The sequence below is a fragment of the Sciurus carolinensis genome, chromosome X (assembly GCF_902686445.1).
Source record: "Sciurus carolinensis chromosome X, mSciCar1.2, whole genome shotgun sequence".
NCBI lineage: Eukaryota > Metazoa > Chordata > Mammalia > Rodentia > Sciuridae > Sciurus > Sciurus carolinensis.
In genome coordinates this window covers 57,968,055-57,981,084 of record NC_062232.1, presented here as the reverse complement: position 1 = coordinate 57,981,084, position 13,030 = coordinate 57,968,055, and the positions used below count along the sequence as shown (strand labels likewise).

The following is a 13,030-nucleotide window of genomic DNA, read 5'->3' as shown; positions in this document are numbered from 1 at the left end:
GCAAGATCATTCGTCCTTTAGTTTTTTGAGATTGGCTTATCTCACTTAGCATGATATTCTCCAATTTCATCCATTTGCCTGCAAATGCCATAATTTTATCATTCTTCATTGCGGAGTAATATTCCATTGTATATATATGCCACAGTTTCTTTATCCATTCATCAACTGAAGGGCATCTAGGTTGGTTCCACAATCTGGCTATGGTGAATTGAGCAGCAATGAACATTGATGTGGCTGTATCTCTGTAGTATGCTGATTTTAAGTCCTTTGGGTATAGGCCAAGGAGTGGGTTTCATGCATTCTTAATCAGGATTCTTTAACTGGGGGGAGAAACAAGAAATAAGGACTTGGTATCTGTCTCCAGGCTTGTGTATTAGAAAAACGAAAAAAAAATCATATGGTCAGACTTTTAGCACAGAGAAAATGTGACAGTTTTAACAAAGTGCATACAAATGATCATTAAAAGGAGAATTTTTAAAGAATTTTTTTTGTAAAAATAGACATGCATGTGAAAACAAAATATGAACGATGAAGGGTCTGAAGAAATGGCACCCATGACAGTCTCATTCTCTGTTTGGATTTTTCCCCTTTTGTTTTCTCTGACCCTTAACTGTTAATTATTATGTACAAAGATCAGCTTAATTTAACAGCTTCTCAAGACTGAGAGCTTGTAATTTCTGTTTACCTTAGCACCTAGTACAAGTGCACACAGATGGCGGCGGTGAGTAAAGACAGGTAGGCCTCATTTTGTGCAAATGGCATTCTAAATCAAAGTGATATATAACTCACAGTAAGCTAGCAAGGAATGATTGGGGAGATAGAAATGGGGTGTGGAAGAAGCTCTAGAGGCTAGAATCTAGTCCCAATTCTATCACTAACTTGATCTGTGACCTAGCAAATCATTTGCAACTACTTCAGTCCATTTTCCCTTCATTTGTAAAATGAGGTAGATAAACCAGATAGTCACTGAAGTTCATTCCAGTTTGATATTCTCTGAAATATTATTTCAGAAATAATAATAATAATAATAAAATATTCATTGAGTATTTACCTCATGCTACATACTATGCAGAGCAGCATCTATATGCATGAACTCATTTAATTCTTAACAGTACCCACCTCACAAGGTTACTTGAGAATTAAGAAGCTTGCTCAGGGTCACAAAATAGTGCAACTGGGCTTCTAACCCAGTCTGACATCAGTGCTGGCATGCAACATCCACACTGTCTTACCTCCAAATAAATCAGAAACTTTGCATTTAAAGACATCCTACAGCCAATAGCTATGAAAGTAATACAAACAGTCCCCAACTTACCAATGGTTCACCTTAAGATTTTTCAACTTTATGATCATGTGAAAGTATACCCATGCAACCATTCTCTTTTCATTTTCAGTACAATATTAAGTAAATCATGAGATATTCACCATTTGATTACAAAATGGGCTTTTCGTTAGATATTTTGCCTAATTGAAGGCTAATGTAGGTGTTCTGAGCATGTTTAAGACAGGCTAGACTAAGCTATATTGTTTGGTAATTTATGCATATTAAAAACATTTTCTATTTACTGATATTCTCAACATATATGATAAACTTATCAGGATGTAACCTCATTGTCAGTCAAAAGGCATTTGTAATCATCTCCTAATTTATCAGCTTTTAAGTTCTTCATGCCATGTTATATAACTCAGGTGTTTATATTCATTGGGTTTTTGAAAAAATCAAGTTATAACTGTTTGTTGAATGAGTGGAAATTCTTAATTATTAATAGCTTAAGATGAAGGAAGATAAGAAAGGATGGGATTTAATCATCCTTCCCCTCTCTCATCCTAGGCTGGTGGTTTTCTGAATTGCCACTATATAAATTGCTCAAAGATGATGCTGTAGGAAAAAATGTTCTAAAATATTAATTTTGATATTTCTTCTTTCTCTCTCTCTCTCCCTGCTCCCTCTCTCCCTTCCTCCCCACCCCTTCCACAGTGACTGTTTTGAGTCCAGCAGAAAAAGGTAAGTGTATGTTGCAAATTTTATGAAGACTGTATCATTCTTTCTCATAGTGAACCACATAAATTTGAGCAACTTTCTCAGAAATACAGTTAGGTGATTGGAAAGTTTAGGATGATGTTTTTCAGGAAACTTACCCAGAAATAGAGCAGAACACATTTTCAGTGGCCCCTTTGTCAATATGACAGGGGTTAAAAATTACCAGGATTTATGATAGAAAAGTACAAAAGTAACCATTCTGTCTGCCATAGTGACTCTAGACCCACTTTTGGTCCATCACTAGTGTCCCAGATACGTGGTCTTTTGTCATCCATTCCTTCTTCATGGCACAGAATAAGGGACCCGAGGGAGTCCCAAGGGCTAAGTCCTTTACTGTTACAGTTCCAGTATATTTACTGTGCTCCTTTCTACTCCTCACCACCGTTTTGGCTTTACCTGCAATTCATAACTCCTTTCTCAAGTTGTTCAGGCATTTTCCATTAAAAAGTGTAAGCTAAGCATGAGTCTTAATAACCTTTAGCTTTACATTATTTTGTCAATGGTAGCCAGAGTATGTATGTAGCCACATTCTATTGCCATTTTTAATTCTAATTTTATGAGAATTAATTGTTATAATTCATTAATACTGGCATTCATATTATGCCGTTTCAAAGCTTCAGTGGGCTATTACTCATTTAATGGAACAGTTTGCTTTAGAGAGAACAGAGCAGTGTGATCCAGAGATAATAGATCAAGTTAGTAAAAAGTGTGTATTCTAGAGCTAGACTGAATGAAAATCCTGGCTCTGCTACTTCCTAATAAATTATTATAATTCCTTGTGCTCGTTTTATTTGTATATTGAATAGAAATAATAATACTACCTAATTCTTAGAGTTGTTATGAAAACATAATGAATTAAGAACATTAAACACTTAGAACAGAGATGAACAAAGCACATCCAGGTGACTCAATAAACATTTGCTATTATTGTTATAGAATTAGATAGCAAGTCTTAAGTTGCTTCAGATTTTTATGCATGGTTCCTTTTTTTCCTTGAGGTCAGAAATCATCTTCTATATGCAAATATTAAATAATTATAAATAAATGTTTTCCACAATAAGCTTTCAAGACAAGTCAGGTGGGGGCTTAGATATGGTGTTCAACAATAAGAGGAATAATGACAATAATATTCTATGTATTAGTAGAAACTGCAATTTATTTTGTGATTTTTTGATTGATTTTTTGATCAGATGATACTATATGTACTAGTCTATAACTTGATTTTTCATTTAATAATATATAATAGATGCATTTCCATATTAGTACATACAAATATATCTCATTTTTAATTTTTCTTAGAGTATGGACATACTATGATTCATTCAACAATTCCCTAATGATGAACTTAAAGATAAAACTTCATTGTTGTTCATGATTATAAAAGTAATAGGAGGGGCTGGGGTTGTAACTCAGTGGTAGAGTGCTTGCTAGTACATGTGAGACACTGGGTTCAATCCTTAGCACCACATAAAAATAAACAAAGGTATTATGTCCATCTACAGCTAAAAAAAATGTTTAAAGTAATAGGACTTCATAAATACAAATAATACAGAAATTGGTAGAGTCGAAAGTATGTCTTTTATAACATTGGCAGGCTTAAGGATGGAGTAAGGTTTAGTGGTATCTATTGTACATATCTCTTGGTAAAATTTTTAAAAATTTTTTAATTGTAGATGGACATAGTACATTTATTTTATTTATTTATTTTTATGCAGTGCTGAGGATCAAACCCAGTGCTTCACATATGCCAGTTGAGCACTCTACCACTGAACCACAACCCCAGCCCCTCTCGGTAAAATTTTTAAAAAGTAAACATGCCTCTTTACATTTTCACAAACCTCTTTTGATAAAGCCACATATAAATGTACCATTTCAAAACTTTAACTTTGCCATGCTTCACTTTATCTCTCTCCATAGTCTGAGCTGTAACTTCCGTGTTCCTGTATCCTTCCCAACATGGTCCCTGCAATCTCTAATTTTATCAGGTTGCTGCTGGATGGGGGCATATATTGAGTTAAAATAATGAGATATCTATATATGATGAGCAATAGTGAAATAAATGCTCAGTCTCAGAATCATGATTTTACTTCCCACAGTAGCTGTGTACCTATTGACATTTCTTTCAATCCTATAGACCACTATTCCTAACATTTGAATATGACTACCAAGGAAAATGAAAATATTAGCAGGGATGTCATAATAAATAGTTGTCTGGTTTGCTGAATTTAAGAAAATCATAGGTGAAAAGACATAAAAGGAAAAGGCCCATTTTTAGATCTCTGTTTTTTTGTTTTTTTGGGTTTTTTTTTTTTGGTCAAGTTTATGTTGTTTTTTTTTTTTGGTAAAATTTACCTACAATAGGAGTCACCCTTCTTTTTTTAGTGACCATTTTTAAAGTTTGTTTTAACTAGGTTTTAAGCATCATTTTTGTCTTTGGGGGGTTTTTTATTCTTTTTAGTGATGATACACCACCAGGGTACACCTGGACATAATCACAAAAACATGGAACACAACCTACTCCATTTCAGTTCCCAGCACTTCCTCCCTCCCCACTGCTCCCTGCCCTCCACTTCACAGTTCCTTTTCAGTCCACTTACAGTTTACTATTTAGTTAGTTAGTTTAGTCATATTAACGCTGTTCTTCCCATTTTCTTCCTCCTCAATCCCTTCATCCACTTTACTGATCTTTCCTCAACTTTGATGAAATTCCCTCTACCCTCTCTTTATTTTCTTTTTTCTCTTTCTTGTTTTTTAATCCCCTCTCCCATCCCTTATTTTGGACTAGCTTCCACATATCATAGAAGACTTTTGACTTTTGGGGACTGGCTTATTTCATTTATCATGAGAGTCTCCAGTTCCATCCATTTACCAGCAAATGCCATAATGTCATTCTTTTTTGTGGCTGAGTAATACACCACATTTTCCTTATCCATTCATTTGTTGAAGGGTACCTAGGTTGATTCCATAGCTTGGCTATTCTGAATTGTGCTGCTATAAACACCGATGTAGCTGCATCACTGTAGTATGCTGATTTTAAATCTTTCGGATATATACTGAGGAGTGGGACAGCTGACTCATATTGTAGTTCCAGTCCTAGTTTTTTAAATCTCCATACTGCTCTTCAGAATGGTTGTACTAATTTTCAGTCCCACCAACAATGTAGGAGTGTACCTTTCCCCCCACATCCCGCCAACATTTATTTATTATTTGTATTCTTGACAATTGCCATTCTGACTGGAGATGAAATCTCAATGTAGTTTTAATTTGCATTTCTGTAATTGCTAGAGATGTTGAACATTTTTTCATACATTTGTTAACTGTATTTCTTCTTTTGAGAAGTGTCCATATAATTTTTTTGCCCATTTATTAAGTATTTTTTTTTTTTGGTATTAAGCGTTTTGAGTTCTTTGTATCTTCTGGATATTACTGCCCTGAGGAGCAGGTGGCAAAGATTTTCTCCCATTCTGTAGGCTCTCTTTTCATGCTCTTGATAGTTTTCTTTGCTGTGAAGAAGCTTTTTAATTTGATGCCATCCCACTTACTGACTTTATTTTATTTCTTGTACTATAGGTGTCTTTTCAAGGAAGTCATTTCCTGTGCTACATGTTGGAGTGTTGGGCCTGCGTTTTCTTCTAGCAGTTGCAGGGTTTCAGGTCTAATTCCTAAGTCTTTGATCCATTCTGAATTGACTTTTGTTCATGGTGAAAGGCAAGGGTTCAATTTCATTCTTTTCCATATGGATTTCCAGTTTTTCCAGAACCATTTGTTAAAAAGGCTATATTTTCTCCAATGTATGTTTTCTGCAGCTGTATCTAGTATCAAATAACTGTATTTATGTGGGTTTGTCTCTTTGTCTTTTATTTTATTCTTTTGATCTTTATGCCTGTTTTGGTGCCAGTACCATGTTGGAGTTTTTGTGCTGGGGATTGAACCCCAGAGCGCTTAACCACTGAGCCACATCCCCAGCCCTTTTTATTTGTTATTTTGAGACAGGGTCTCACTAAGTTGTTTAATGCCTTGTTAAGTTGCTGAGGCTGCTCTTGAACTTCAGTCCTCCTGTCTAATTCTCTCAAATTGCTGAGATTACAGGTATGCCCCACCACAGCTGGCTTGATTATGTTTTAATTTTAGATTTCTAGCTATCTTTTTTTCCCTTTTTTGGTTCTGAGGGTTGAACTCAAGTGCACTTTACCACTAAGCTACCTTCCAGCCCTATTTATTTTATCTTATTTTGAGCTCTCTCAAAATTATTAAGTCACCAAGGGTCTCATTAGATTGCTGAAGCTGGCCTCAAAGTTGGAATCCTCCTGCCTGCCTCAGCCTTCCTAGACAGGCATGGACCACAGTGCCTGACTTACTTTCATTGTACTTAGAGAAGAGATGCTACATGATTTCATTCCTTAGAATTTGTTGACATTTGCTTTGTGTTCCCCTTCATGGTCAAGTTTGGTAAACATGTCATAGTCTCTCAAAAAGAATCCATATTCTCTAGTTGTTGAGTGCAGTGTTGTAAGTATGTCAATTAAGTGAAGGTTGTTAATCGTTTTGCTCAGTTCTGTATTTCCACTGAATTTTTTTGCCTATTTCATCAGTTACTAAGAAATGGGTCTTATAATATCCTACCATAAGTATAAATTTATCCATTTTTCATTTTAATTCTGTTTGGTTTTCATTTACGTATTTTGAGGTTATATTAATAGGTGCACACAAGATTGTTCATGCTTCCCGGAACATTTCACTCTTATCTTTGTGTTATGTCCCTCTGTATACCTGGCAATACATTGTATGTACCTTAAAGTTTGTCTTCTCTGATATTAAAATAGTTGAAGGAAGGAAGGAAGGAAGGAAGGAAGGAAGGAAGAAAGGAAGGAAGGAAGGAAGGAAGGAAGAAAGAAAGGAAGGCAGAATTGGTGCAGAGGGCATCATTAAGTGATCTTGATCAGACTATGCTCTGATTGATCATGCCCTCAGTTCTGTGTCTGGGAGATAGCTCCAGAGATGTCTCTCTGTCTCTGTCTCTCTCTCTAGTAATCCTCTAAGCTTATGATGACTAAACCACTCCAGGGGTCTGAAATAGGATGTGGCAAATCTAGCCTCAGATTTCAAGGGGGAGGAGAGAGGTTAGGTATGTTTAGGGCTGACAAAACTTGTATTGCTAGTTTTTAGATAAACATTCCTTAAATGATTAACACTGCCTACATGCAGAGCTGATCAGTATCACAAAGTTTTAAATTATAAAGAGACAGGTAAAAATGAAGGCAGAGATGGTTTTCTCCTGCTTTCAGTTACCCATAGTATTTGTATGGGTCTAGGGAAAGAACCACTTCTTTTAATAAAAGCAGACTCTCTTGAATCCCTGTTACAGCTTCTTATTACAAAGGACCTAAATATATTTGGGTCTCTTAACAAATGCAAAATGACTTGTGGTTCAAGAAAATGCTTATTTCTTAAAAGCAAATAATAAAAGTAGATAAAACCACAAAACAATATAGAACAAGGAAGGATTGTATGAGACTGTTAATCTACAAAAATTTGTCTAAAAAAGGGGAACCCACAGTCAGAAGACATATAAATCCAAATTCATAGCAAATGATTTAAAACTACTTTTTAAATGTTTCTCTCCTGAGTCAAAGGAATTTACTCCAGGAAATGGAACTGGATTCAGAGGAAGGGAGTTTTAAATCAGAGGCCTCTGAAAATCCAAAAACTCTTCTCAAAGTGAAAGGATTTTAAATGAAGTCCAGTCAGATTTCTGCCATTTAAATGGTTAAAGGGGTCTTTTATTTAATAGGTACCAGTGAGAGAGCTGTTTACAATGAGGCGGGTTGAGGAGAACACTCTAAAGAAATTTTAAGAAATAGAAATCATTCTCATTCAAAAGATCTGGAGCTGGGGAATATAATTTAGTGGTGGAGTGCTAGTCCTGGTCATTCAGTATTAGGATATAAACAGGCGTGTTCACTGCAATCATGGCTTAATCCAAAAGTTGTATCAAATAAAGTCCAGGGGATAAGTGGCAGCTCACATGATCTAAAATTTTTAGAGCCAAATACAAAGTAAGGAAGGTTGAAATAGCAAAGGCAAACATGGAGGGAGGGAGAGAAGGAGGGAGAGCTGTAGTAAGAGTGAGTGCAGGAGAGTCAGCTGGAGTGATCCTTCTTAAATGTGCAAGTCAATGAGTTTTGACAAATAAAACAACATAAATACCACACCAATCAGAATATAGAACATTTACATTACCCCAAATTTTCCCCTTTCCCCCATTTGCAAGCAATCCTTTCACTCCCCACACCTGGCTACCATTGAACTGATTTTGTTTTTGTTCCTTACAGTTTTACCTTTTTCTTAATGTTATATAAATTGAATCATACAGCATGTAACCTTTTGTATTTGGCTTCTTTCACTTAGCAGTATACATTTTAAGATTCATTTGTTGCTACATTTATGAATGGTTTGTTCCTTTTATTTTTTGCTGAGTATTTCATATTATAGATGTACCACAGTTCATGTTTTCATTTGCCAGTTTAGGAACATTTGGATTGTTTCTAGTTTGAGGTTATTTTGAATGGAGCTGATGAAAATATACATATACAGGCCTTTGTGGGAATATATGTTTTTATTTCTCTTGGGTAAATACCTAGGAGTGAGATTTCTGACACGTGGTAAGTATATGTTTAACTTTATACTTAACTGCCAAAGTGTTTCCCAATGTGGTTCTACCATTTTGCTTCCCCACCAGTGATATATGAGAATTCCACTTTCTCTAAGTCTGTACTATCACTTGCTGTTATCATCTCATTGCTTCATTTTCCTTTGTTTTTTGGTACCATTCTATTGGGTATGAAGTGGCATCTCCTTGTGGCTTTAATTTGTTCTTCTGTAATGACTAATGATGTTAAGCATCTCTTCATGTGGTTGTTTGCCATTGGTATATCTTCTTTTGTGAATTTGTCTGAATCTTTTGCCCATTTTTTTTTTTACTGTTTGTCTTATTAGTGAGTTGTTCTTAAGCAAATCTAATTTCTTCCCATACAACAATATGAGGATCAAGTGGAGGAAATTTCCAGGAGGCATGTTTCTCCACAATATAAAGAAAATATGTTTAACAGTTGGTTTCCCACAATAGAATATGCTTCCCATGAATTGATAAGTTCCCCATTATTTCAGGTGTTCCAATAAAAACTGGGTTACAATTATTAGGGATAATGTAAAGCAGATTTATGTGTATTCTAGGCCATTGTATCAAATAGCATCTAAGGTCCCATGAAACTCTGACAATTTATGATATTAAAAATAAAGGTGTGAGGATGTGGCTTGGTAGTAGAACCCTGGGTTTGGACCCCATCATTGCATAAAATAAAATAAAATAAAATAACATCATGTTAAAGAGGTAGAGGATTTATTGGTTGCATCAACAAAAGGTAATACATTCTGAGGGAGGCAATCTGTGATTGGTAGAACCCCTGTCACTAAACCAACCAATGAGAATTGACTCACAAGCCAGGTGTGCTGGCGCATTCCTGTAATCCCAGTGGCTCGGGAGGCTGAGACAGGAGGATGGCAAGTTCAAAGCCAGCTTCAGCAATTTAGCAAGGTAAATTGAGACCCTATCTCAAAATAAAAGTAGAAAGGGCTGGGGATGTGGCTTAGTGGTTAAGCACCTCTGGGTTCAATACCTGGTACACCCCCACAAAAAAAAATTGATTCACAAATCCCCAGCACCATGTAACCATGTAGACAATAGAGAGTCTCTGTTCCCCATTAGATTCCATTGTGAATATTCCTGACAACATGGAGGCAATGGGCTCTACTTAATCTGTATTGTACATGTGGAATAATTATATCCCAACTATATATTTTAAACCAGCAAAGAAGCCCAAGATTATTCCCCAAAGTATGTTGCTTTGTGTACTTCTTTATCCCCAAGATGAATGAATCAATGAAATACTAGACATCATAGAGAAGACTAGAAACAAATCATTCTTCTATTAACAAAGCCATTTAGTGTCTGCCCCTGAAGTTTGTGTAATTTTATTGCCCATATCTCAAAAGACAAAGCACTAAGATTTAAGAAGAAGCAAGGGAGAAGAAAAATAAAAGGATGTTAAGTCCTTAAAGTATGTCAGATACTTTCACATTTTTAAGTCAGTTAGTTCTCACAACAACCTTATCAGACAAGTATTTTAAATCATATGTATATATATATATTTAAGTATATATTATAGGCATATTATATAAAATGTAGTTAAGCAATATTTTATGTATTACATATATGCACACACGCCTATGAACATATACATATGATTGTATATATTTATGTGATTTTTGGCAAGGTTATTAAGTGACAGATCTAGAATTCAAACCCATCATCTGATTCCAAGTCCATTGTGTTTTGCATAACACCTCAATGCCCAAAAAAGACTAAAAAGCAGAAGTATCCTTAACATGGACATAGCAAAAACTGAATGGGACTATAATTCATACTCATAAATATATGAAGTCTGTGTATATTGTTAACTTGGCTTTGTTCACTAAATTCTGATACATAAGGACTGAAAAAGTCTTTGAAACTTAAAAATGCTGCTTTGTGCTGGGGGTAGAATGCTTGCCTAGCATGCACCAGGCCCTAGATCCCATCCCAGCACTGCAAAATAAAGAAAGAAAAAAGAAAAGAAAAAGAAACAAAAGAGTAAGTTTAATTTTAATATAATAAACTGAAGCCCCATTTCACTGTAGTGGCTTGCAAACTTATGGAACTCATTATACATCCAAGAACTGGCATAAACTGAAAACATAATGAGCTTCATGAAAGGTTTATATAAATTGATGAGCAGCATATACCTAATGGATAATTAAGAGAAATTGGGATACCTAACTTTTGAAGTTGATATTAATGAGGAAGATCATGCCCTTTCAAAACAATTCCATATGTTGGCACCAGAATTTGGTCCCACCATCAGAGAGACTCCTGGGGGATAACTTGCTAAACCTATGAAACAACTTGAGAAAATCTTAAATGCTAGGAGGTAGCTAAACCACAGGAACAACTCATGTGCAATTCTTATATTCTCATGAAGTGTTCTTAAGCCCTTGGGCACAACCTATGGGCCTTTACCTCATTCTCTCCCTTCCTTCAAATAACAGAGACAAGTTCTAGCTCTTTGTTAGAGATTATAAGATAGTGAAAATAAGACAGTAAGCTCAAACATTAGAATCAACAACTCATTGTTAAGTGTTGCACTCAAAGGGAGATGTGACTTGCTGACAAATTGCCCAAAATCGTAATCTGGTTCTATCCTGAGCTCAAATAGGGAGTTTAGTGGGGTCTCTTTCAATTGCTAAAGCTATAACTGCTGTCCCTATTTGAATTACAGTGTGTGTTTTAGTCAGTTTTTTCATTGGTGTAACCAAAAGACCTGACAAGAACAATGTAGAGGAGGAAAAGTTTATTTTAGCTCATAGTTTCAGAGATCTTAGTCCATAAACCGCTGACTCCATATCTCTGGACTCAAGATGAGGCAGAACATCATGTCAAAAGGGCATGGTGGAGGAAAGCAACTTAGGACATAGCAACAAGAAACAGAGAAAGCTCTGCTCACGAGGAGCAAAATATAAACCCCAAAGGCGCAACCCCAGTAACCAGCTTCCTCTAGCCACACTCTACCTACCTACAATTGCTGCCCAATTAATCTATATCAGTGGATTAAACCACTGATTAGGCTATACCTTTCAGTCTAATTTCACCTCTGGAAATTCTTGCATTTCTCACACATGAGCTTTTGGGGAACACCTTATCTAAATCATAACTGTGTATAAATTGCAAGGTACTCCTCTTTCCCTATTTTCCTCCTCTACCAACCTAGGAGCTTTTAATCATCAATTGACATGAAAGATATTATAGAAAAAATCTCTTTCTTAATTTTACAGTACTGGGGATTGAACACAGACCCTCATACTTATCAGGCAAGGATTCTATCTAGCACAAAGTAATCTGATGCTAATAAGTAGCTATTTTCCTGTTCCATATCCTTGTCTTGCCTTACAAGGAAAGTTACTTTGAAATGACCAGGCCATTCTTTATTATTTGTTTCTGCTTCCTTTTTTTAAAAGATTATTTCCGGGCTGGGGATATAGCTCAGTTGTTAGAGTGCTTGCCTTGCAAACACAAGGCCCTGAGTTCAATCCCCAGCACCGCAAAAAAAAAAAAAAAAAAAAAAAAAAAAATGTTTCTTCCACTGCTGGAGATCAAACTCAGGGCCTCATACATGATAGACAAGTGCTTTTCCACTGAGTGACATCCCCATTCCTGTCTTTTTAAGTTAAATAGTCTGACAATAGCTTTTAAAAAGCAAGCGTTAGATGATGTGTCACAGCAAAAACTCTTAGCATTTGTTTCTGAAAATATGTGGTAAAGTTGCTTTACTTTCATCTTTTTCCCATTTTGATGTTCATCTTATTTCATTCAGAGTAGTCTCTGTGCTGCATTCATTCTTACTGACACAAGAATGTGTGCACAGACATTGCATACACACATTGCATACACATGCGTGTGCGTGCACACATACACACACACACACACACACACAGTCACTCATTTCCCAAGTAGTCCCTGGGAGCAACACCTAGAAAAGACATCCTGCTGGCCAAACATGTTGCTAATAACAAGTTTATGCTACTTCAAACATGTAATTTCAGATTCTGTAATTTTTATCCAGGTGTTTATGAATCGTTATTTTAGGAATAAAGCTCAAGTAATCATTCTAATTTCAGAATCTATTACCATAATGAGCTATTCACATTGCAACACAGTGACTAAATGCAAACTACGTACTTAGGTGGATTTTTCTTTGGCAGTTGGTCATGTTCCCTATGGCTTATTTCTGCTCCTCTTGCAAACATTTTCACCTTGTGGAATGGGAGAGAAAGAAAGCACACGTGCTCTCTCTCTTTCTCTCTCTCTCTCTCTCTCTCTCTCTCTCTCTCTCTCTC

General features: G+C 35.8%; 1 protein-coding gene across 1 annotated transcript in view; it reads left to right on the top strand.

Annotated features, from left to right (window-relative positions):
* Zdhhc15 (zinc finger DHHC-type palmitoyltransferase 15) overlaps window positions 1–13,030 on the top strand; it is an 89,106-nt gene that overhangs the window by 19,221 nt on the left and 56,855 nt on the right. The window contains exon 2 of the mRNA XM_047535127.1: window positions 1,979–2,005. Within this exon, the coding sequence (XP_047391083.1) occupies window positions 1,979–2,005 (27 nt within the window). The remainder of the gene's footprint in view (window positions 1–1,978; window positions 2,006–13,030) is intronic.